Genomic DNA, 27,485 nt, shown 5'->3' on the forward strand with positions numbered 1-27,485 from the left:
GGGGTAGGTAGATCTTGTTGAGCTGGTCATATTGTTTTGGGGTAGGTAGATCTTGTTGAGCTGGTCATATTGTTTTGGGGTAGGTAGATCTTGTTGAGCTGGTCATATTGTTTTGGGGTAGGTAGATCTTGTTGAGCTGGTCATATTGTTTTGGGGTAGGTAGATCTTGTTGAGCTGGTCATATTGTTTTGGGGTAGGTAGATCTGGTTGAGCTGGTCATATTGTTTTGGGGTAGGTAGATCTTGTTGAGCTGGTCATATTGTTTTGGGGTAGGTAGATCTTGTTGAGCTGGTCATATTGTTTTGGGGTAGGTAGATCTTGTTGAGCTGGTCATATTGTTTTGGGGTAGGTAGATCTTGTTGAGCTGGTCATATTGTTTTGGGGTAGGTAGATCTTGTTGAGCTGGTCATATTGTTTTGGGGTAGGTAGATCTTGTTGAGCTGGTCATATTGTTTTGGGGTAGGTAGATCTTGTTGAGCTGGTCATATTGTTTTGGGGTAGGTAGATCTTGTTGAGCTGGTCATATTGTTTTGGGGTAGGTAGATCTTGTTGAGCTGGTCATATTGTTTTGGGGTAGGTAGATCTTGTTGAGCTGGTCATATTGTTTTGGGGTAGGTAGATCTTGTTGAGCTGGTCATATTGTTTTGGGGTAGGTAGATCTTGTTGAGCTGGTCATATTGTTTTGGGGTAGGTAGATCTTGTTGAGCTGGTCATATTGTTTTGGGGTAGGTAGATCTTGTTGAGCTGGTCATATTGTTTTGGGGTAGGTAGATCTGGTTGAGCTGGTCATATTGTTTTGGGGTAGGTAGATCTGGTTGAGCTGGTCATATTGTTTTGGGGTAGGTAGATCTTGTTGAGCTGGTCATATTGTTTTGGGGTAGGTAGATCTTGTTGAGCTGGTCATATTGTTTTGGGGTAGGTAGATCTTGTTGAGCTGGTCATATTGTTTTGGGGTAGGTAGATCTTGTTGAGCTGGTCATATTGTTTTGGGGTAGGTAGATCTTGTTGAGCTGGTCATATTGTTTTGGGGTAGGTAGATCTTGTTGAGCTGGTCATATTGTTTTGGGGTAGGTAGATCTTGTTGAGCTGGTCATATTGTTTTGGGGTAGGTAGATCTTGTTGAGCTGGTCATATTGTTTTGGGGTAGGCAGATCTTGTTGAGCTGGTCATATTGTTTTGGGGTAGGTAGATCTTGTTGAGCTGGTCATATTGTTTTGGGGTAGGTAGATCTTGTTGAGCTGGTCATATTGTTTTGGGGTAGGTAGATCTTGTTGAGCTGGTCATATTGTTTTGGGGTAGGTAGATCTGGTTGAGCTGGTCATTTTGAAAGTAGCTCTTAAGTCAAAAAAGTGCAGGCACCCCTGCTCTAATGCATTGCAAAGGCATTATAGAGCAGCGGTTTACGTTTCCGGTTTACGTTTGCCTGTTGCAGTATCTCTCTCCCACAGCAAGACGGCATGGAATTGTGGACAAAATCTTATCCAACGATGACAAAATATTCTTTAGTTTTGGGTCTGAGAGGCTAAATGTCATCAAATGGTGGTCCGTGGCTCAAATGGGTCTGAGAGGCTAAATGTCATCAAATGGTGGTCCGTGGCTCAAATGGGTCTGAGAGGCTAAATGTCATCACATGGTGGTCCGTGGCTCAAATGGGTCTGAGAGGCTAAATGTCATCAAATGGTGGTCCGTGGCTCACATGCCTAATAAATATTGTTCCTTGATATTAAAAAATCACACCCGTGTGAACTGAGTGGTGCAAGTTACAAGTTTCTGATCGTAGTGTAATATAATATATTTCATATATTTACAGGTTTCTGATCGTAGTGTAATATAATATATTTCATATATTTACAGGTTTCTGATCGTAGTGTAATATAATATATTTCATATATTTACAGGTTTCTGATCGTAGTGCAATATGATATATTTCATATATTTACAGGTATCTGATCGTAGTGTAATATAATATATTTCATATATTTACAGGTATCTGATCGTAGTGTAATATAATATATTTTATATATTTACAGGTATCTGATCGTAGTGTAATATAATATATTTCATATATTTACAGGTATCTGATGATAGTAGTGTAATATAATATATCTCATATATTTACAGGTATCTGATCGTAGTGTAATATAATATATTTCATATATTTCTCCAGGTATCTGATCGTAGTGTAATATAATATATTTCATATATTTATCCAGGTTTCTGATGATCGTAGTGTAATATAATATATTTCATATATTTCTCCAGGTATCTGATGACCATAGTGTAATATAATATATTTCATATATTTACAGGTATCTGATCGTAGTGTAATATAATATATTTCATATATTTACAGGTATCTGATGACCGTAGTGTAATATAATATATTTCATATATTTACAGGTATCTGATCGTAGTGTAATATAATATATTTCATATATTTCTCCAGGTATCTGATCGTAGTGTAATATAATATATTTCATATATTTACAGGTATCTGATCGTGGTGTAATATAATATATTTCATATATTTACAGGTATCTGATCGTGGTGTAATATAATATATTTCATATATTTACAGGTATCTGATCGTAGTGTAATATAATATATTTCATATATTTCTCCAGGTTTCTGATGATCGTAGTGTAATATAATATATTTCTCCAGGTTTCTGATGATCGTAGTGTAATATAATATATTTCATATATTTCTCCAGGTATCTGATGACCGTAGTGTAATATAATATAATTCATATATTTACAGGTATCTGATCGTAGTGTAATATAATATATTTCATATATTTACAGGTATCTGATCGTAGTGTAATTTAATATATTTCATATATTTATAGGTATCTGATGATAGTAGTGTAATATAATATATTTCATATATTTACAGGTATCTGATGATAGTGTAATATAATATATTTACAGGTATCTGATGATAGTAGTGTAATATAATATATTTCATATATTTCCAGGTATCTGATGATAGTAGTGTACTATAATATATTTCATATATTTCTCCAGGTATCTGATCGTAGTGTAATATAATATATTTACAGGTATCTGATCGTAGTGTAATATAATATATTTCATATATTTATCCAGGTTTCTGATGATCGTAGTGTAATATAATATATTTCATATATTTCTCCAGGTATCTGATGACCATAGTGTAATATAATATATTTCATATATTTACAGGTATCTGATCGTAGTGTAATATAATATATTTCATATATTTACAGGTATCTGATGACCGTAGTGTAATATAATATATTTCATATATTTACAGGTATCTGATCGTAGTGTAATATAATATATTTCATATATTTCTCCAGGTATCTGATCGTAGTGTAATATAATATATTTCATATATTTACAGGTATCTGATCGTGGTGTAATATAATATATTTCATATATTTACAGGTATCTGATCGTGGTGTAATATAATATATTTCATATATTTACAGGTATCTGATCGTAGTGTAATATAATATATTTCATATATTTCTCCAGGTTTCTGATGATCGTAGTGTAATATAATATATTTCTCCAGGTTTCTGATGATCGTAGTGTAATATAATATATTTCATATATTTCTCCAGGTATCTGATGACCGTAGTGTAATATAATATATTTCATATATTTACAGGTATCTGATCGTAGTGTAATATAATATATTTCATATATTTACAGGTATCTGATCGTAGTGTAATTTAACATATTTCATATATTTATAGGTATCTGATGATAGTAGTGTAATATAATATATTTCATATATTTACAGGTATCTGATGATAGTGTAATATAATATATTTACAGGTATCTGATGATAGTAGTGTAATATAATATATTTCATATATTTCCAGGTATCTGATCGTAGTGTACTATAATATATTTCATATATTTCCAGGTATCTGATCGTAGTGTACTATAATATATTTCATATATTTCCAGGTATCTGATGATAGTAGTGTACTATAATATATTTCATATATTTCCAGGTATCTGATCGTAGTGTACTATAATATATTTCATATATTTACAGGTATCTGATGATATTAGTGTAATATAATATATTTCATATATTTACAGGTATCTGATCGTAGTGTACTATAATATATTTCATATATTTCTCCAGGTATCTGATCGTAGTGTAATATAATATATTTACAGGTATCTGATCATAGTGTAATATAATATATTTCATATATTTCTCCAGGTATCTGATAGTAGTGTAATATAATATATTTCCAGGTATCTGATGATAGTAGTGTAATATAATATATTTCATATATTTACAGGTATCTGATGATAGTAGTGTAATATAATATATTTCATATATTTACAGGTATCTGATGATATTAGTGTAATATAATATATTTCATATATTTACAGGTATCTGATCGTAGTGTACTATAATATATTTCATATATTTCTCCAGGTATCTGATCGTAGTGTAATATAATATATTTCATATATTTACAGGTATCTGATGATAGTGTAATATAATATATTTCATATATTTACAGGTATCTGATGATAGTAGTGTAATATAATATATTTCCAGGTATCTGATCGTCACCAACACGCTGAGCGGTGGAGGAATGCTGTCTCTGGGAGACTTCCTCCAGCAGACCCGTGAGATACGACGGGACGCGGACAAGACTCGAGACTGGACACGCACAGGTGAGATAACGACCTGGAGAATAGACTGGACACGCACAGGTGAGATAACGACCTCGAGACTGGACACGCACAGGTGAGATAACGACCTGGAGACTGGACACGCACAGGTGAGATAACGACCTGGAGACAAGACTGGACACGCACAGGTGAGATAACGACCTGGAGACTGGACTGGACACGCACAGGTGAGATAACGACCTGGAGACTGGACACGCACAGGTGAGATAACGACCTGGAGACTGGACACGCACAGGTGAGATAACGACCTGGAGACTAGACACTCACAGGTGAGATAACGACACGCACAGGTGAGACTGCATGTGGTTGTACGGTGCTGTGCTCATAACAGTCTTAACCAACCACGTAAGTTCCCTAACCTCATATCAGTCTTAACCGGCCACGTAAGTCCCCTAAGCTCATATCAGTCTTAACCGGCCACGTAAGTCCCCTAACCTCATATCAGTCTTAACCGGCAACGTAAGTCCCCTAACCTCATATCAGTCTTAACCGGCCACGTAAGTCCCCTAACTCATATCAGTCTTAACCGACAACGTAAGTCCCCTAACCTCATATCAGTCTTAACCGGCCACGTAAGTCCCCTAACCTCATATCAGTCTTAACCGGCCACGTAAGTCCCCTAACCTCATATCAGTCTTAACCGACCACGTAAGTCCCCTAACCTCATATCAGTCTTAACCGGCCATGTAAGTCCCCTAACCTGACCTCACATCAGTCTTAACCTTAAGTCCCCTAACCTCATATCAGTCTTAACCGGCCACGTAAGTCCCCTAACCTCATATCAGTCTTAACCGGCCACACAAGTCCCCTAACCTCATATCAGTCTTAACCGGCCACGTAAGTCCCCTAAGCTCATATCAGTCTTAACCGGCCACGTAAGTCCCCTAACCTCATATCAGTCTTAACCGGCCACGTAAGTCCCCTAAGCTCATATCAGTCTTAACCGGCCACGTAAGTCCCCTAACCTCATATCAGTCTTAACTGGCAACGTAAGTCCCCTAACCTCATATCAGTCTTAACCGGCCACGTAAGTCCCCTAACCTCATATCAGTCTTAACCGACAACGTAAGTCCCCTAACCTCATATCAGTCTTAACCGGCCACGTAAGTCCCCTAACCTCATATCAGTCTTAACCGGCCACGTAAGTCCCCTAACCTCATATCAGTCTTAACCGACCACGTAAGTCCCCTAACCTCATATCAGTCTTAACCGGCCATGTAAGTCCCCTAACCTGACCTCACATCAGTCTTAACCTTAAGTCCCCTAACCTCATATCAGTCTTAACCGGCCACGTAAGTCCCCTAACCTCATATCAGTCTTAACCGGCCACACAAGTCCCCTAACCTCATATCAGTCTTAACCGGCCACGTAAGTCCCCTAACCTCATATCAGTCTTAACCGGCCACGTAAGTCCCCTAACCTCATATCAGTCTTAACCGGCCACGTAAGTCCCCTAACCTCATATCAGTCTTAACGAAAACATTGTTAATCAGTCTTAACCGGCCACTGACGTGGCCGCGGGAACCCCTTTTGGTGTTTTAAGCATTATGTTATACTTTAGCTATTGAAAAATAGCAGATCTACAGCCGCGCTACGAACTTGTAGGTGAAAATGTGGCCCAATTTTTTGAATATATTCTTTCAGAGTTTTATTCAGTTTTATTCAGATGGATCCCCATTAGCTGCCACCGAAGTAGCAGCTACTCTTCCTGGGGTCCATGACAAACAACATATAACACAACACAATACAAAATTAACACTGCACAATAAAAACAGGTGCAATCTTGAAAAAAATACATTCATAATACAAAATACAAATGCATTTAAGACATTAAAAATACAGAGAAAATAAAAACAGTAAACAAGACATCCCCTTAAATGATGTCAGTTAATTATAAAATTGGTGTAATTGATCAGGTGTCTCTTAAGGAGCCTCTTAAAACTAGCCTTACTGGGTGCTTCCGTGATTATAGTTGGTAACGTGTTCCATACTGAAATAGCCCTGAACATTACAGATCTGCAAACCGCATTTGTTCTGGGTTTTTCTTTGACCATGTGGCCACTAGTAGCCTGCCTGGTAGCATGACTATGACGATCTCTCACATACTGAATTTGTGAATACAGACAAACAGGTTGTTTACTATGACAAACATTCCTAAAGAAACTCACTAAATTGCATGCCAACCTCTCCTCTACTCTGAGCCATGAGAGACTGGCATGCAAACTCTCTGTACTCTGCCTCACACCCACTGGACAGTGCAGTGCAAGCCTTGAGTGAATGTTTTTAACTCAAATCTTTGCTTCTGGGTGGTCCCTGGAACAACATATTTTCAGATGGCCAAGTACATGTATTTTTGGGGGTCCTTGACATGAAAATGTTTGAGAACCACTAACATGGAAACATAGGGTTTTTCAGAAAACTGTCAGGATTTAGAAGACATTTGTAGAATCGTCCTCATGTCGAAATGGGTTAAAACAGATTAACCCATTTTGGGCGGGAACCCCTTTTGGTGTTAGCATTATGTTATGCTTTAGCTATTGAAAAATAGCAGATCTACAAGCTCGTAGCGCGCCACTCGCTACGAGCTTGTAGGTCTGCTATTTTTGAAAAATCGAAATACGACTGACATAGAAACATAGCTTTTTCAGAAAACTTTAAAATGATGGTGTGGTTCTGTCTCCCCCTACAGGGCGTATGTGTGCGGTGGGCTGCTCCATGGGCCCGGTGCTCCATTACTGGTACCGCTGGCTGGACAAGTTCTACGTGGGCTACGCACTGCGCACCGTGGGCAAGAAGGTCCTGGTGGACCAGCTGGTCGCCTCACCCACCCTGGGGGCGTGGTACTTTGTGGGTGAGTGTGGAACTATTTACACCCACCCTGGGGGCATGGTACTTTGTGGGTGAGTGGAACTATTCACCCACCCTGGGGGCGTGGTACTTTGTGGGTGAGTGGAACTATTTACACCCACCCTGGGGGCGTGGTACTTTGTGGGTGAGTTTGGAACTATTTACACCCACCCTGGGGGCGTGGTACTTTGTGGGTGAGTGTGGAACTATTTACACCCACCCTGGGGGCGTGGTACTTTGTGGGTGAGTTTGGAACTATTTACACCCACCCTGGGGGCGTGGTACTTTGTGAGTGAGTGAGGAACTATTTACACCCACCCTGGGGGCGTGGTACTTTGTGGGTGAGTGTGAGAACTATTTACACCCACCCTGGGGGCGTGGTACTTTGTGGGTGAGTGTGGGAACTATTTACACCCACCCTGGGGGCGTGGTACTTTGTGGGTGAGTGTGGAACTATTTACACCCACCCTGGGGGCATGGTACTTTGTTGGTGAGTGGAACTATTCACCCACCCTGGGGGCGTGGTACTTTGTGGGTGAGTGGAACTATTTACACCCACCCTGGGGACGTGGTACTTTGTGGGTGAGTTTGGAACTATTTACACCCACCCTGGGGGCGTGGTACTTTGTGGGTGAGTGTGGAACTATTTACACCCACCCTGGGGGCCTGGTACTTTGTGGGTGAGTGGAACTATTTACACCCACCCTGGGGGCGTGGTACTTTGTGGGTGAGTGGAACTATTTACACCCACCCTGGGGGCGTGGTACTTTGTGGGTGAGTGTGAGAACTATTTACACCCACCCTGGGGGCGTGGTACTTTGTGGGTGAGTGTGGAACTATTTACACCCACCCTGGGGGCATGGTACTTTGTGGGTGAGTGGAACTATTCACCCACCCTGGGGGCGTGGTACTTTGTGGGTGAGTTTGGAACTATTTACACCCACCCTGGGGGCGTGGTACTTTGTGGGTGAGTGTGGAACTATTTACACCCACCCTGGGGGCCTGGTACTTTGTGGGTGAGTGGAACTATTTACACCCACCCTGGGGGCGTGGTACTTTGTGGGTGAGTGTGGAACTATTTACACCCACCCTGGGGGCCTGGTACTTTGTGGGTGAGTGGAACTATTTACACCCACCCTGGGGGCGTGGTACTTTGTGGGTGAGTGGAACTATTTACACCCACCCTGGGGGCGTGGTACTTTGTGGGTGAGTGTGAGAACTATTTACACCCACCCTGGGGGCGTGGTACTTTGTGGGTGAGTGTGGGAACTATTTACACCCACCCTGGGGGCGTGGTACTTTGTGGGTGAGTGTGGAACTATTTACACCCACCCTGGGGGCATGGTACTTTGTGGGTGAGTGGAACTATTCACCCACCCTGGGGGCGTGGTACTTTGTGGGTGAGTGGAACTATTTACACCCACCCTGGGGGCGTGGTACTTTGTGGGTGAGTTTGGAACTATTTACACCCACCCTGGGGGCCTGGTACTTTGTGGGTGAGTGTGGAACTATTTACACCCACCCTTGGGGCGTGGTACTTTGTGGGTGAGTTTGGAACTATTTACACCCACCCTGGGGGCGTGGTACTTTGTGAGTGAGTGTGGAACTATTTACACCCACCCTGGGGGCGTGGTACTTTGTGGGTGAGTGTGGGAACTATTTACACCCACCCTGGGGGCGTGGTACTTTGTGGGTGAGTGTGGAACTATTTACACCCACCCTGGGGGCATGGTACTTTGTGGGTGAGTGGAACTATTCACCCACCCTGGGGGCGTGGTACTTTGTGGGTGAGTGGAACTATTTACACCCACCCTGGGGGCGTGGTACTTTGTGGGTGAGTTTGGAACTATTTACACCCACCCTGGGGGCCTGGTACTTTTTGGGTGAGTGTGGAACTATTTACACCCACCCTTGGGGCGTGGTACTTTGTGGGTGAGTTTGGAACTATTTACACCCACCCTGGGGGCGTGGTACTTTGTGAGTGAGTGTGGAACTATTTACACCCACCCTGGGGGCGTGGTACTTTGTGGGTGAGTGTGAGAACTATTTACACCCACCCTGGGGGCGTGGTACTTTGTGGGTGAGTGTGGGAACTATTTACACCCACCCTGGGGGCATTGTACTTTGTGGGTGAGTGGAACTATTCACCCACCCTGGGGGCGTGGTACTATGTGGGTGAGTGGAACTATTTACACCCACCCTGGGGGCGTGGTACTTTGTGGGGGAGTTTGGAACTATTTACACCCACCCTGGGGGCGTGGTACTTTGTGGGTGAGTGTGGAACTATTTACACCCACCCTTGGGGCGTGGTACTTTGTGGGTGAGTGTGGAACTATTTACACCCACCCTGGGGGCGTGGTACTTTGTGGGTGAGTGTGGAACTATTTACGCCCACCCTGGGGGCGTGGTACTTTGTGGGTGAGTGTGAGAACTATTTACACCCACCCTGGGGGCGTGGTACTTTGTGGGTGAGTGTGAGAACTATTTACACCCACCCTGGGGGAGTGGTACTTTGTGGGTGAGTGTGAGAACTATTTACACCCACCCTGGGGGCGTGGTACTTTGTGGGTGAGTGTGAGAACTATTTACACCCACCCTGGGGGCGTGGTACTTTGTGGGTGAGTGTTAGAACTATTTACACCCACCCTGGGGGCGTGGTACTTTGTGGGTGAGTGTGAGAACTATTTACACCCACCCTGGGGGCGTGGTACTTTGTGGGTGAGTGTGGAACTATTTACACCCACCCTGGGGGCGTGGTACTTTGTGGGTGAGTGGAACTATTTACACCCACCCTGGGGGCGTGGTACTTTGTGGGTGAGTTTGGAACTATTTACACCCACCCTGGGGGCGTGGTACTTTGTGGGTGAGTTTGGAACTATTTACACCCACCCTGGGGGCGTGGTACTTTGTGGGTGAGTGTGAGAACTATTTACACCCACCCTGGGGGCGTGGTACTTTGTGGGTGAGTGTGGAACTATTTACACCCACCCTGGGGGCGTGGTACTTTGTGGGTGAGTGTGGAACTATTACACCCACCCTGGGGGCGTGGTACTTTGTGGGTGAGTGTGGAACTATTTACACCCACCCTGGGGGCGTGGTACTTTGTGGGTGAGTGTGGAACTATTTACACCCACCCTGGGGGCGTGGTACTTTGTGGGTGAGTGTGGAACTATTTACGCCCACCCTGGGGGCGTGGTACTTTGTGGGTGAGTGTGGAATAGACCTGCCAACGAATATTCCATATTCGAACGAATTTTCGAATCAAAAAAATAAATGAATAACTGAATATATAAAATTAAGATTCGAATTAATTCGACGGTTCCGTGGGTAAGCGTTGTGAGCTTGTAGATTAGTTATATTTGCCACGCGCAGACACCGGCATACATTGAAGAATAAATCAGCTGCCTCGCACTCTTCCTAAACGCAGACTACGCAGGCTGCGTAGTTCCGATTCACAAAAGGCCCCCGCCCGGCCGCCCTGCGCAAAGTCGGCAAAGAGCGCACTACGTTATTTGCGTACGGACGGTGCGCAAATAACGGTGAGCACAAGGCGGGCGGGGCCTTTTACGTTATTTGCGCAGTGAGTGTACGCTGCTCAGAAGGGTGAAATTTTCCGTCAACAGCGTACCTAGTGATCAGAATCAGAGACAGGCCTGGCCTACACCGAAACTTATTTTGCTGTGTTGTGTTGTGTTGTGTTGTGTTGTGTTGTGTTGTGTCGGACGGACGGGAGAGTATATTTTTAGACAACAACACAGATCTATCACTCATCAATCTTCAATCATGAAGCGACTTTATCCTTCAGGAATGAACAGGATGAACTGCGGCGCCGGTCCGGCAGCAGCAGCAATGCCGTGTTCTGTTCTGTGAATTAATACTGCCTCCGTGCCGTGAAGTTTTATGTGAGAAGGGAGAATGCATGCGTTGTGTTCCAACTCGGTTTTCAGCAGCGCCAATGCGTGGAGAGAGAGTTGCGCCAGCAATGCGATCTTAAATGTTATGTCTCAGGTTGTATTGGTGTAAATATAATTATTAAAAAATCCGAATGGCCCCGAATCGGAATCGAAATCCGAAAGGGTCGAATTGGTCGAATCCACGTGGGTTTTTAAAACGAATATCCGAATGTAATTTTTGGACAATTCCGGCAGCACTAGTGCGGAACTATTTACGCCCACCCTGGGGGCGTGGTACTTTGTGGGTGAGTGTGGAACTATTTACACCCACCCTGGGGGCGTGGTACTTTGTGGGTGAGTGTGGAACTATTTACACCCACCCTGGGGGCGTGGTACTTTGTGGGTGAGTGGAACTATTTACACCCACCCTGGGGGAGTGGTACTTTGTGGGTGAGTGTGAGAACTATTTACACCCACCCTGGGGGCGTGGTACTTTGTGGGTGAGTGTGAGAACTATTTACACCCACCCTGGGGGCGTGGTACTTTGTGGGTGAGTGTTAGAACTATTTACACCCACCCTGGGGGCGTGGTACTTTGTGGGTGAGTGTGAGAACTATTTACACCCACCCTGGGGGCGTGGTACTTTGTGGGTGAGTGTGGAACTATTTACACCCACCCTGGAGACGTGGTACTTTGTGGGTGAGTGTGGAACTATTTACACCCACCCTGGGGGCATGGTACTTTGTGGGTGAGTGTGAGAACTATTTACACCCACCCTGGGGGCGTGGTACTTTGTGGGTGAGTGTGGAACTATTTACACCCACCCTGGGGGCGTGGTACTTTGTGGGTGAGTGTGAGAACTATTTACACCCACCCTGGGGGCGTGGTACTTTGTGGGTGAGTGTGGAACTTTTTACACCCACCCTGGGGGCGTGGTACTTTGTGGGTGAGTGTTAGAACTATTTACACCCACCCTGGGGGCGTGGTACTTTGTGGGTGAGTGTGAGAACTATTTACACCCACCCTGGGGGCGTGGTACTTTGTGGGTGAGTGTGGAACTATTTACACCCACCCTGGGGGCGTGGTACTTTGTGGGTGAGTGTGGAACTATTTACACCCACCCTGGGGGCATGGTACTTTGTGGGTGAGTGTGAGAACTATTTACACCCACCTTGGGGTTGTGGTACTTTGTGGGTGAGTGGAACTTTTTACACCCACCCTGGGGGCGTGGTACTTTGTGGGTGAGTGTGGAACTATTTACACCCACCCTGGGGGCATGGTACTTTGTGGGTGAGTGGAACTATTTACACCCACCCTGGGGGCGTGGTACTTTGTGGGTGAGTGTGGAACTATTTACACCCACCCTGGGGGCGTGGTACTTTGTGGGTGAGTGTGGAACTATTACACCCACCCTGGGGGCGTGGTACTTTGTGGGTGAGTGTGGAACTATTTACACCCACCCTGGGGGCGTGGTACTTTGTGGGTGAGTGTGGAACTATTTACACCCACCCTGGGGGCGTGGTACTTTGTGGGTGAGTGTGGAACTATTTATGCCCACCCTGGGGGCGTGGTACTTTGTGGGTGAGTGTGGAACTATTTACGCCCACCCTGGGGGCGTGGTACTTTGTGGGTGAGTGTGGAATAGAGCTGCCAACGAATATTCCATATTCGAACGAATTTTCGAATCAAAAAAATAAATGAATAACTGAATATATAAAATTAAGATTCGAATTAATTCGACGGTTCCGTGGGTAAGCGTTGTGAGCTTGTAGATTAGTTATATTTGCCACGCGCCGACACCGGCATACATTGAAGAATAAATCAGCTGCCTCGCACTCTTCCTAAACGCAGACTACGCAGGCTGCGTAGTTCCGATTCACAAAAGGCCCCCGCCCGGCCGCCCTGCGCAAAGTCGGCAAAGAGCGCACTACGTTATTTGCGTACGGACGGTGCGCAAATAACGGTGAGCACAAGGCGGGCGGGGCCTTTTACGTTATTTGCGCAGTGAGTGTACGCTGCTCAGAAGGGTGAAATCTTCCGTCAACAGCGTACCTAGTGATCAGAATCAGAGACAGGCCTGGCCTACACCGAAACTTATTTTGCTGTGTTGTGTTGTGTTGTGTTGTGTCGGACGGACGGGAGAGTATATTTTTAGACAACAACACACAGATCTATCACTCATCAATCTTCAATCATGAAGCGACTTTATCCTTCAGGAATGAACAGGATGAACTGCGGCGCCGGTCCGGCAGCAGCAGCAATGCCGTGTTCTGTTCTGTGAATTAATACTGCCTCCGTGCCGTGAAGTTTTATGTGAGAAGGGAGAATGCATGCGTTGTGTTCCAACTCGGTTTTCAGCAGCGCCAATGCGTGGAGAGAGAGTTGCGCCAGCAATGCGATCTTAAATGTTATGTCTCAGGTTGTATTGGTGTAAATATAATTATTAAAAAATCCGAATGGCCCCGAATCGGAATCGAAATCCGAAAGGGTCGAATTGGTCGAATCCACGTGGGTTTTTAAAACTAATATCCGAATGTAATTTTTGGACAATTCCGGCAGCACTAGTGTGGAACTATTTACGCCCACCCTGGGGGCGTGGTACTTTGTGGGTGAGTGTGGAACTATTTACACCCACCCTGGGGGCGTGGTACTTTGTGGGTGAGTGTGGAACTATTTACACCCACCCTGGGGGCGTGGTACTTTGTGGGTGAGTGGAACTATTTACACCCACCCTGGGGGAGTGGTACTTTGTGGGTGAGTGTGAGAACTATTTACACCCACCCTGGGGGCGTGGTACTTTGTGGGTGAGTGTGAGAACTATTTACACCCACCCTGGGGGCGTGGTACTTTGTGGGTGAGTGTGGAACTATTTACACCCACCCTGGGGGCGTGGTACTTTGTGGGTGAGTGTGGAACTATTTACACCCACCCTGGGGGCATGGTACTTTGTGGGTGAGTGTGAGAACTATTTACACCCACCCTGGGGGCGTGGTACTTTGTGGGTGAGTGTGGAACTTTTTTCACCCACCCTGGGGGCGTGGTACTTTGTGGGTGAGTGTGGAACTATTTACACCCACCCTGGGGGCATGGTACTTTGTGGGTGAGTGGAACTATTTACACCCACCCTGGGGGCGTGGTACTTTGTGGGTGAGTGTGGAACTATTTACACCCACCCTGGGGGCGTGGTACTTTGTGGGTGAGTGGAACTATTTACACCCACCCTGGGGGAGTGGTACTTTGTGGGTGAGTGTGAGAACTATTTACACCCACCCTGGGGGCGTGGTACTTTGTGGGTGAGTGTGAGAACTATTTACACCCACCCTGGGGGCGTGGTACTTTGTGGGTGAGTGTTAGAACTATTTACACCCACCCTGGGGGCGTGGTACTTTGTGGGTGAGTGTGAGAACTATTTACACCCACCCTGGGGGCGTGGTACTTTGTGGGTGAGTGTGGAACTATTTACACCCACCCTGGGGGCGTGGTACTTTGTGGGTGAGTGTGGAACTATTTACACCCACCCTGGGGGCATGGTACTTTGTGGGTGAGTGTGAGAACTATTTACACCCACCCTGGGGGCGTGGTACTTTGTGGGTGAGTGTGGAACTTTTTTCACCCACCCTGGGGGCGTGGTACTTTGTGGGTGAGTGTGGAACTATTTACACCCACCCTGGGGGCATGGTACTTTGTGGGTGAGTGGAACTATTTACACCCACCCTGGGGGCGTGGTACTTTGTGGGTGAGTGTGGAACTATTTACACCCACCCTGGGGGCGTGGCACTTTGTGGGTGAGTGTGGAACTATTACACCCACCCTGGGGGCGTGGTACTTTGTGGGTGAGTGTGGAACTATTTACACCCACCCTGGGGGCGTGGTACTTTGTGGGTGAGTGTGGAACTATTTAAACCCACCCTGGGGGCGTGGTACTTTGTGGGTGAGTGTGGAACTATTTACGCCCACCCTGGGGGCGTGGTACTTTGTGGGTGAGTGTGGAACTATTTACGCCCACCCTGGGGGCGTGGTACTTTGTGGGTGAGTGTGGAACTTGTTACACCCACCCTGGGGGCGTGGTACTTTGTGGGTGAGTGTGGAACTTTTTACACCCACCCTGGGGGCATGGTACTTTGTGGGTGAGTGTGAGAACTATTTACACCCACCCTGGGGGCGTGGTACTTTGTGGGTGAGTGTGGAACTTTTTACACCCACCCTGGGGGCGTGGTACTTTGTGGGTGAGTGTGGAACTATTTACACCCACCCTGGGGGCATGGTACTTTGTGGGTGAGTGGAACTATTTACACCCACCCTGGGGGCGTGGTACTTTGTGGGTGAGTGTGGAACTATTTACACCCACCCTGGGGGCGTGGTACTTTGTGGGTGAGTGTGGAACTATTACACCCACCCTGGGGGCGTGCTACTTTGTGGGTGAGTGTGGAACTATTTACACCCACCCTGGGGGCGTGGTACTTTGTGGGTGAGTGTGGAACTATTTACACCCACCCTGGGGGCGTGGTACTTTGTGGGTGAGTGTGGAACTATTTACGCCCACCCTGGGGGCGTGGTACTTTGTGGGTGAGTGTGGAACTATTTACGCCCACCCTGGGGGCGTGGTACTTTGTGGGTGAGTGTGGAACTAGTTACACCCACCCTGGGGGCGTGGTACTTTGTGGGTTTGTGTGGGAACTATTTACATCCACCCTGGGGGCGTGGTACTTTGTGGGTGAGTAGAACTATTTACACCCACTCTGGGTGTCAAGTTCTACCAAGTTCCACTCCTGAGTTTTGACTCAACACCTCCCACTTGAGCTCCTGGGTTTCTAAACACTCATTCTCATCTTGGTCCTGGTTCTCTTCTTGAGCCAGAGAGGAAGAGGTGCATCACATCCTTTTCCTGTCGGTCCAGGTTGTTTGGGTAATGTTGCCTCCCACTTTGATTGTTTTGGGGCCTCCCACTGTGATTGTTTTGGGGCCTCCCACTTTGATTGTTTTGGGGCCTCCCACTGTTTCTGTGTGTCCAGTTCCTTCTCCCTGGAATGGGAGAAGGAGCTGATTTTGTCACAGCTACTGTCCTCATGGAGCGAGCAAAGTGTGTCTTTGACTCGTATGCTGCCACCTCCACTTCTTCCAGCAAGTCAGGATGGGCTCCGCCCACTGTCTTGCCCAGTGGACCGTCCCACTGACCTTTACCCTCTGGGGAATGAGTCTACCCTCTCTGTGGCTAATGAGAAGCTCAACCTCTTCTGGCCTTTCCAATTCCTCAAGCGTGACCTCTGGGAATATTTTTTGCAGTTTTCCAGGTTCAATTACTTGATGCACCTTGGCGATTTCATTCAAGCCATAGCAGACCAGTTCATGGGCGTGACGTATTACATGTCACTGTGGGTGTACTTTGTGGGTGAGTGGAACTATTTACACCCACCCTGGGGGCGTGGTACTTTGTGGGTGAGTGGAACTATTTACACCCACCCTGGAGGCGTGGTACTTTGTGGGTGAGTGGAACTATTTACACCCACCCTGGGGGCGTGGTACTTTGTGGGTGAGTGGAACTATTTACACCCACCCTGGGGGCGTGGGTGAGTGTGGAGTGTGGAACTATTTACACATTTTGGGCGGGAACCCCTTTTGGTGTTTTATTTTTTATAATTTTTATCCCACGATTTTGTAACCGATTTTCCACCCCTGTGTCAATTATCTAATGTGATCCTGGGCTCTACACACCCTCCGCCAACCTAGTCCCCATATATGGGGGACATGGGGAGAGCAACGGACTTGAACTCATGCTTCCTTCATGCCTGAGTGTCCAAGTTGCTCCTTTACACCTGACAGGGGGGAGTTTCCCTGGTTGGACGTAGCGCGTGGAAGGAACACGTTATTCCAACCAGTTCCTTTCCCCTCTGTCAGGCCCCCCGGCTGGCCAGGGGGATGCAGTTTAGAGACCAGGATTACTGCATGTTTTTTGTGAGGGTACTTACCCTAGGGGACACGGGGAGAACATGTGAGGGTACCTACCCTAGGGGACATGGGGAGAACATGTGAGGGTACCTACCCTAGGGGACACGGGGAGAACATGTGAGGGTACCTACCCTAGGGGACAGGGGGAGAACATGCAAACTCCACACAGAAAGGCCCTTTCGCCAACCCCGCCTCGGGTATGGGCACTGATGACGCGGAGGAGGAAACACGCCCCCAGCACCCACAGCGTCACCAGCGGGAATTAAACCCAGGACCTTCTAGCTGTGAGGCGACAGCACTACCAACTGTGACACCGTGCCCCCTTTTGGTGTTTTAAACAAAAAAACATGAAAATGTGGCGCAAATCTTTGAATATATTATTCTTTCAGAGCGAACTCACACCTCTTCTTCAGACTCTCAACCACTTTATTGCAAAGAGGTTCATGCAAGGAATCTTATATCGGTATCAATATGACACACACACACACACACACACACACACACACACACACACACACACACACACACAGACACAGACAGACAGACAGACAGACAGACACAGTTAAAGACACTTCTGTTGCCAGTGATGAGACAAGTTGTCTCACCTCCCTTGACACACACACACACACACACACACACACACACACACGCACAAGAATCAAAGGTTGCTCCAGACTAGAGAACGAGGGCGTGGCAACAGCGTATGCCGTGCGTCAACAACAGGCTGATTGATGCTGATCAAAGGCCGCCAGGGTCAAACACTCTTCAACTTTCTACCTTGAAGAGTGAAGACACTCCCTGAAGCTGTCCTTACACAACGTCTCCTTATCGCTGCTTATTGCCCCCACTCCCCCTCCCCCCCCCTCCCCCCCCCCTCCTCTCTGACGTACATGTGTACGACACGTTGAGCATGTGTGTTTATGTGTGTTGTGTGTTTGTCCTCCCCAGGTATGGGATACATGGAGGGACACGGGCTGTCTAAAGGATGGGAGGAGTTCCAAGACAAGTTCTGGGAGTTCATCAAGGTGAGGGGGGGGGGGGAGGAGGGGGAGGGGGGGGGTTGGGGGAGGGGGGGGGGGGGGGGGGGGGGATCAGGTTCTGCAGCATGCCAGCTGCATTCTGACGACAAGGCTTTGAAGGATCTGCACTAAAGCAAACAGGGACTTTAAGCAACGACTGTGTTCAGGACGGCTCCGCTAGGCGGAAGTACGGCGGCTGTGACGCCATCGCCGTAGCTGTCAAAATCGTTAAGCAAACAGCCGACGGCGACATTGCGGTTCCCATGGTGACGCGTCTATGCAGCATTTTTTTTAAAACTAATTTAGGCCTGACGTCGAAATAAAAAAAATGTTTGCTCTGAATGAATATATATTCAAAGATTTGTGCCGCATTTTTACGATTTTTCAAAAATAGCAGATCTACAAGCTCATGAGCTTGTAGATCTGCTATTTTTCTATAGCTAAAGTATTACATAATGCTTAGTTAAAACACCAAAATGGGTTAAACCCCCCCGTCGAGACAAAAATTCGGCCCGGACATTTTCGCTGAATTTGGCCCAGACTGGCCCACCACTACCAGCGCGTAGATACTCTACTGAATATTTGAAATACAAGCCCTTAACACCACCACATTTACAGTAAATACATAAATGATACACAACCAACAGACAACTCATTTATCATTTGGCCCAGACCGGCCCACCAGACGGTCGGTCCACCGGGCATCTGCCTGGTACGTCCTGTGGCCAGTCCATCCCAGCTAACTTGCCAATATTGATTAATTCTTCCATGCGCTGGACATGATCAGCAGTGGAAAGAGGAAGGTGCTGCATGGAGCAATCTGTGTTATTCTAAAACCGTTTTAATAAACATGGTTAATATGACATATGGTATTAGTGTTATTTCTTCATTCAGAGCATGAATGAAAATTCAGAGTATTCAGAATATTCAGAATATTCAGAATATTCAGAATATTCAGAATATTCAGAATATTCAGAATATTCAGAATATTAAAAAAAAAACGGTTTTCAATGTAATGAGTCCCAGGATGCAGGGATGGTCTTTTAGAAATGAGTCCCAGGATGCAGGGATGGTCTTATAGAAATGAGTCCCAGGATGCAGGGATGGTCTTTTAGAAATGAGTCCCAGGATGCAGGGATGGTCCTTTAGAAATGAGTCCCAGGATGCAGGGATGGTCTTTTAGAAATGAGTCCCAGGATGCAGGGATGGTCTTTTAGAAATGAGTCCCAGGATGCAGGGATGGTCTTTTAGAAATGAGTCCCAGGATGCAGGGATGGTCTTTTAGAAATGAGTCCCAGGATGCAGGGATGGTCTTTTAGAAATGAGTCCCAGGATGCAGGGATGGTCTTTTAGAAATGAGTCCCAGGATGCAGGGATGGTCTTTTAGAAATGAGTCCCAGGATGCAGGGATGGTCTTTTAGAAATGAGTCCCAGGATGCAGGTATGGTCTTTTAGAAATGAGTCCCAGGATGCAGGGATGGTCCTTTAGAAATGAGTCCCAGGATACAGGGATGGTCTTTTAGAAATGAGTCCCAGGATACAGGGATGGTCTTTTAGAAATGAGCCCCAGGATGCAGGGATGGTCTTTTAGAAATGAGTCCCAGGATGCAGGGATGGTCCTTTAGAAATGAGTCCCAGGATGCAGGGATGGTCTTATAGAAATGAGTCCCAGGATGCAGGGATGGTCTTTTAGAAATGAGTCCCAGGATGCAGGGATGGTCTTTTAGAAATGAGTCCCAGGATGCAGGGATGGTCTTTTAGAAATGAGTCCCAGGATGCAGGGATGGTCTTTTAGAAATGAGTCCCAGGATGCAGGGATGGTCTTTTAGAAATGAGTCCCAGGATGCAGGGATGGTCTTTTAGAAATGAGTCCTAGGATGCAGGGATGGTCTTTTAGAAATGAGTCCAAGGATGCAGGGATGGTCTTTTAGAAATGAGTCCCAGGATGCAGGGATGGTCTTTTAGAAATGAGTCCCAGGATGCAGGGATGGTCTTTTAGAAATGAGTCCCAGGATGCAGGGATGGTCTTTTAGAAATGAGTCCCAGGATGCAGGGATGGTCTTTTAGAAATGAGTCCCAGGATGCAGGGATGGTCTTTTAGAAATGAGTCCCAGGATGCAGGTATGGTCTTTTAGAAATGAGTCCCAGGATGCAGGGATGGTCCTTTAGAAATGAGTCCCAGGATACAGGGATGGTCTTTTAGAAATGAGTCCCAGGATGCAGGGATGGTCTTTTAGAAATGAGTCCCAGGATGCAGGGATGGTCTTTTAGAAATGAGTCCCAGGATGCAGGGATGGTCTTTTAGAAATGAGTCCCAGGATGCAGGGATGGTCTTTTAGAAATGAGTCCCAGGATGCAGGGATGGTCTTTTAGAAATGAGTCCCAGGATGCAGGGATGGTCTTTTAGAAATGAGTCCCAGGATGCAGGGATGGTCTTTTAGAAATGAGTCCCAGGATGCAGGGATGGTCTTTTAGAAATGAGTCCCAGGATGCAGGGGTGGTCTTTTAGAAATGAGTCCCAGGATGGAGGGATGGTCTTTTAGAAATGAGTCCCAGGATGCAGGGATGGTCTTTTAGAAATGAGTCCCAGGATGCAGGGGTGGTCTTTTAGAAATGAGTCCCAGGATGCAGGGATGGTCTTTTAGAAATGAGTCCCAGGATGCAGGGATGGTCTTTTAGAAATGAGTCCCAGGATGGAGGGATGGTCTTTTAGAAATGAGTCCCAGGATGCAGGGATGGTCTTTTAGAAATGAGTCCCAGGATGCAGGGGTGGTCTTTTAGAAATGAGTCCCAGGATGCAGGGATGGTCTTTTAGAAATGAGTCCCAGGATGCAGGGATGGTCTTTTAGAAATGAGTCCTAGGATGCAGGGATGGTCTTTTAGAAATGAGTCCCAGGATGCAGGGATGGTCTTTTAGAAATGAGTCCCAGGATGCAGGGATGGTCTTTTAGAAATGAGTCCCAGGATGCAGGGATGGTCTTTTAGAAATGAGTCCCAGGATGCAGGGGTGGTCTTTTAGAAATGAGTCCCAGGATGCAGGGGTGGTCTTTTAGAAATGAGTCCCAGGATGGAGGGATGGTCTTTTAGAAATGAGTCCCAGGATGCAGGGATGGTCTTTTAGAAATGAGTCCCAGGATGCAGGGATGGTCTTTTATAAATGAGTCCCAGGATGCAGGGATGGTCTTTTAGAAATGAGTCCCAGGATGGAGGGATGGTCTTTTAGAAATGAGTCCCAGGATGCAGGGATGGTCTTTTAGAAATGAGTCCCAGGATGCAGGGGTGGTCTTTTAGAAATGAGTCCCAGGATGCAGGGATGGTCTTTTAGAAATGAGTCCCAGGATGCAGGGATGGTCTTTTAGAAATGAGTCCCAGGATGCAGGGATGGTCTTTTAGAAATGAGTCCCAGGATGCAGGGATGGTCTTTTAGAAATGAGTCCCAGGATGCAGGGATGGTCTTTTAGAAATGAGTCCCAGGATGCAGGGATGGTCTTTTAGAAATGAGTCCCAGGATGCAGGGATGGTCTTTTAGAAATGAGTCCCAGGATGCAGGGATGGTCTTTTAGAAATGAGTCCCAGGGACATTTTATGAGTCCCACTTCAACCACGTTAGGAGTCATATTTTGCCATTTTTACAAATTGCAGCATTTAACTCCCATTTAATTGTATATGGTTATAATGTGGTTATATTATTCATGTAGAAAACAGAAGAAGAAATGATCATTATAACTAAAGCTATAGCAAAATAAACTATTGTACAGTAGTACAGTAGGTCGTTGTTTTGTTGCATCCCTTAACTATAAACTGTGTTTTAGGATGCAAAATGCACCCTATTTTAATCTCTGGCATGTCATCAATGTGCTCTGTGTGTTAAACATGTCTAGCAGTTGTATCTGGTTTGACCGTATTGTAACGTGTGTGTGTGTGTGTGTGTGTGTGTGTGTGTGTGTGTGTGTGTGTGTGTGTGTGTGTGTGTGTGTGTGTGTGTGTGTGTGTGTGTGTGTGTGTGTGTGTGTGTGTGTGTGTGTGTGTGTGTGTGTGTGTGTGTGTGTGTGTGTGTGTGTGTGTGTGTGTGTGTGTGTGTGTGTGTGTGTGTGTGTGTGTGTGTGTGTGGTTGGTTGGTTCTGTCTCCCCCTACAGGCTGACTGGTGCGTGTGGCCGGCTGCTCAGATTATCAACTTCTACTTCCTGTCGCCAAAGTTCCGCGTCCTGTACGTCAACACCATCACCCTGGGCTGGGACACCTATCTGTCTTACCTCAAACACAGGGTGAGACAGGTACCTGTCTGTCTGTCTGTCTGTCTGTCTGTCTGTCACCCACCCTGGGCTGGGACACCTACCTGTCTTACCTTAAACACAAACAATGTGAGCGGTGGCTTTACAGGCTGTGTGTGCGTGCGCTGACCCGGGGTCTGGGGTACAGAATAGTTGTTTTGTGCCTAAAGTATAAAGTATAAAGATATTTTGGTCCGCCTAAAGCTAATTCATGCTAATGTTCCAGCTGGGGGCACTGCTGACCACAACAATGGAAAATGCGGAAATGGCTTCCTATTTCCAATAGTAGAAGAAGAAGACTCGAATGAATGTATTGTAAACATTGTAACATTATGTCACCATAACGTGGTTATTATTAGTTGCTTTGGAATGTACCTGCCATGAAAATTAAGGTCATAATAACGCAGATCGCATCGATATGTAATATAGCGCGATAATGTACTTGTTTTAGCTACACGATTGATATCAATATATTAGCTAAATGTAGCTAACGGCTATCATTGCGGGGTTGCCAGTTTCTGCGAGAGAAATAAGCAACCCGGTATATGAAAACAAGCCCAAAATAAGCGATCTACATGCATACAAACAACACAAATCTTGTGTCTGGCATAAATTATTTACAGATGGGGGTCTGCAGACAAATAATAATAATAACAGGCTAATGAAACATTAAGAGAAGAGCCAAGAGGGCACAATTTGTGCTGGGAGGGTTTGAGAGCAAACTGTCCTGTTGTCTGTTGGTTACTGTTTTTTTAATTATGTGTCCATAATCAACTACACTTTAAAAACAAGCCCAAATAATCAACTACACTTTATTTTTGTCAAATACATTTTTATTAACAGGTTATAAATTATTATAAAATTGGTACAGTAGGCCTATGCATTATTCTTCTTTAGAAACAAGGCCAACTAATTATAATAAGCAGACATGGCAACACTGCTGGTTGACTAATGGAGGAATGAAGGGAAAACAGCGCCCCCTAAAGTCACAGATCACTGAACTAAAGCTTAGAAGTCCATTTTCTCTGCTTGGTCTTTTTTCCACTACTCCTGCAAGACATTTTTCTATAAGCCATATCTCCAAAACTGGTGGATCAAACTGAACAACCAATACGTCAATTTGAAGCTATGATTCCCTGCTTTCATATGAAATGAAAAAACGAAAATAAAAAAAATTCCAATGGCAGTCTCTCAGTCAAATTTGGTCACATTTTATTCCATCCAACGTCTCCATAATCAAACAGACTTTTTGATTTGATTTTTTTTATTTGATTTATTTAGAAAAGCAATCATAATACAACATTATAATCAGCGATTCAAGGATTACACAGGAAAGTCCAAATACTTATTTCCACTGAGGTCCTCTCACACTGAACGGAACAATACTTTAAAATACATCACAAATACATAACAATACATATACATTACATACACAACACAACAAGTACGACCCTATCCATCCCTCTATGATGACCCTTTATAGGGGAACCTTTTCCAGTAGCCATTGTTTGGTCTTCTGTTTAAATGTCCTCAAATTGGGGGTCAGTTTAACACTGGTTTCCAGGCTGTTCCACTGTGTGGCTCCTATATAAATGAATGAGCCTTTGCCCACTTTACTTTTAAAAGCAGGGAGCACCACATCTGCAATACTGGCTCTGGTGAAATGGTTGTGTACCTCGTTTACTTGCCTGAAACATGTTCTTAGAACTGCTGGGACCTCTCCGTATTTAATTTTATGGACCATGTTTAGTCTAGCCATTGTAACCTTGGCTTCGACTGGGAGCCAGTTCAGCTCTCTGAACTGGTTCCTTCCTATATGGGTTCTGGGTTCCATCCCTAGTATAACCCTGATCACCTATTTTGGGCTGACTGTAGCTTTGTTTTAAAAGACTTAATCAAGCCCTCGAACCACGATGTACACGCAAAATCAAAGTGGCACAGGATAAGGGAGTTGGCCACCACTAATTTTGTCTCCCTATCCATGTATCTTGCTGTTCGAGCTAGAAACTTAGTCAGTCCGGAGACTTTGTTTAGCACCTTGCTGGCCATACTTTGGCCGTCTAAGTTACCCTCCAAAATACAACCCAGGTATTTCACTGATGATTTTGCTGCTATGTATTCCGAATTTATTTTTATCTTGAAGTCTGTGCTTCTTCCTAATTTGATTTTCGACCCAAACAGAATTGATTCTGTCTTCCCTGAGTGTAAAGATAACTTATTATCTATAAGCCAGGAACTAACATTGGCTACTTCCTCACTCAGGGAGCTTTCTAATGTGGTTTGATCCTTGTGGGACATTAGCAGTGCAGAATCATCAGCGTACAGGAATAAATCACAGTTACAAGCATCTGTCATATCATTCACGTACACCGAAAATAGGGCTGGACCTAGAATGCTTCCTTGAGGAACTCCACATTCCATGGTGTTTGGGTCAGATAAAACGCCATTCACCTCTACCCTTTGTTCGCGCCCCGTCAGATATGATTTGAACCATTTACATGTTGCCCTGTCTGCCCCCAGGGCCTCAAGCTTGCTCAGTAACCTACAGTGGTTCACTGTGTCGAATGCTCGCCGTAAGTCCAGCAGCACCATTCCACAAAGTTTTCCATTGTCAACTTCTTTCCTAATTTGTTCCGTTAAATATAATAAACATGTGTCGGTTGAATACGATTTTCTAAAGCCAGATTGGAGTTTATACATTAGGTTATTCCTATTTAGGTATTCATTTAGTTGCTCGTTAATTATCTTCTCGAAGATTTTTGATAAAGAGCTCAAAATTGACACCGGTCGGTAGTTACCGGGGTCACTTTTGGCTCCTTTTTTATACAGGGGGAGTATTTTAGCCTTTTTTAGATCTTGTGGGAAGACACCCTGTTCTATGGATAGGTTGAAGATGTGAGTGATATATGGAGCTATATGTGCTGCTGCATCCCTTAAAAAGAGAGGAGATATACCATCCAGACCTGTGGCCTTTGCACAATTTATCTCAGAAAGCATTCCTGAGACCGCCTCCACTTCCACCTTCTGCAGGGAAAATGAGTTAGAGGTCACCCCCTGGTTCTCATAGAAGTTCTTAACCCTGTTAATGTCAAAAATACCCGGAGAAGCCGGCAATTTAGCGACCAGCTCTGCTGCTACATTATTGAAATAATTATTCAATTGGTTTGCCACTATTTGCTTATCAAAAACCATCTCATCATTGATCTTAAGGCCGATCTTGCTGCCTTTATTATTATTAACTTTATTACCTGCTCCTAACTCTTTTAGGGTTTTCCAGAGTTTTTGTGTGTTACCTTTATTCTCCATTATCTGATCTTTATAGTGGGTCCGTTTTGCCTTATCTATGAGCCTCTGGGTCTCATTTCTTAACTTCTTAAAAGTTAAGACATACTGTAACTGTATATTGAAGTGACTGTAATGACAGTCACTGTTGTTGACAGGACGATGGCCCCGCCCCCTCCTCCCCCCCCGCTGATCCAGGGTCAGACGCCGTCACCGCGGAGACGCGGGTCAAACAGGAAGTGACGGAGCCAGCCGCCGCCCTGCCGTCCAATCCCCTGGAGGGGCGTGGCGGGCCAGAGGGCGGGACTTCCTGTGTACTGATGAGTCACTCCTCGCCGAGATAGAAGTAGTGCCTTGTTAATTTATTTATAATCATGTTTCTAAGGTTTGTTTGTGTGACCTTAATGTCCTCAGGGAGGGGGGGGGGGGGGGGGGGGGGGGGGAGTCTTGGCACTGCCTGTGAAGTCTGAACAGTAAACCCATTTAGGCCTGACGTCGAAAATCCTGACAATTTTCTAAAATACCTCATGTTTCTGTATCAGTGGTTCTCAATATTTCATGTCAAGGACCCCCAACAATGATCTGTAATTGGCCGCCGACCCCCCATCTGAACATTTGTTGTTCCAGGGACCCCCCCCCCCCCCCCCAGAAGCCTAAGATTTGAGTTAAAAACGCTCGCTCTGAAAGAAGATATATTCAAAGATTTGCGCCACATTTTTTAAAGATTATTTTCAAAAATAGCAGACCTATTCAATTCAATTCAATTGAATTAAATTCTATTAAAGTGTCAAATCACAACAAGTTGTCTCAGGACACTTCCCAGACCAACAGAGATCCACCCAGAGCAGCAATATTGCGACAATGGTAACGAAAAACCCCCCTTTAGGAAGAAACGTCAGGCAGAACCCGACTCACAAATATTTGCTACTGGGGGGGGGGGGGGAATCCCTTATACAAAATACCTTGAGGTATGGTCGAGGGCCAAATATATATTTTTTGGGGGACCGCTGACATAGAAACGTGAAGCTTTTCAGAAAACTGATTTTAGAAGACATACTGTAGTACAAGTCTGAACAGTAAGTGTTGTAAACTGATTTTAGAAGACATACTGTAGTACAAGTCTGAACAGTAAGTGCGATGCAATGTGACAGATATGATGCCTTGAAGACTTGTAGATCAGATATGTTTGTACTTTTTGTTTGTTTTGTTTGACATTGTTTTTCACAATGTTGTTATGGAGGTATTTGGTAAAACATTTAATTGTGTTAATTGTGTCCATATTACGGCACAGCCCCTATAGCTGGTAACCCATTTTGCCCTGAGATCAGATTCTAAAAATGTCTTCTACATCCTGACAGTTTTCTGAAAAAGCTATGTTTCTTCAAGTTCTTCGATTTTTCAAAAATATACAAAATATCTTGAGATGGGGTCATATATATATACATATATATTTTCTGGGGGTCCTTGACATGAAATAGTTTGAGAACCGCTGACATAGAAACGTGTTTCTATGTCAG

The 27,485-nt window shown here is 45.2% G+C and overlaps 1 protein-coding gene across 2 annotated transcripts in view; it reads left to right on the top strand.

Moving 5' to 3' along the window:
• mpv17l2 (MPV17 mitochondrial inner membrane protein like 2) overlaps positions 1–26,372 on the top strand; it is a 28,978-nt gene extending 2,606 nt beyond the window's left edge. For both annotated transcript variants that reach the window (XM_079531600.1, XM_079531599.1), the window contains 5 exons: positions 4,573–4,691; positions 7,399–7,560; positions 18,344–18,420; positions 22,552–22,680; positions 26,127–26,372. In XM_079531600.1, the coding sequence (XP_079387726.1) occupies positions 4,610–4,691; positions 7,399–7,560; positions 18,344–18,420; positions 22,552–22,680; positions 26,127–26,312 (636 nt within the window). In that variant the 5' untranslated portion in view covers positions 4,573–4,609 and the 3' untranslated portion in view covers positions 26,313–26,372. The remainder of the gene's footprint in view (positions 1–4,572; positions 4,692–7,398; positions 7,561–18,343; positions 18,421–22,551; positions 22,681–26,126) is intronic.
• The last annotated feature ends 1,113 nt before the right edge of the window (positions 26,373–27,485 follow it).

This window comes from Electrona antarctica, assembly GCF_951216825.1.
Source record: "Electrona antarctica genome assembly, contig: scaffold_231, whole genome shotgun sequence".
In the NCBI taxonomy this organism is placed as follows: Eukaryota; Metazoa; Chordata; class Actinopteri; order Myctophiformes; family Myctophidae; genus Electrona; species Electrona antarctica.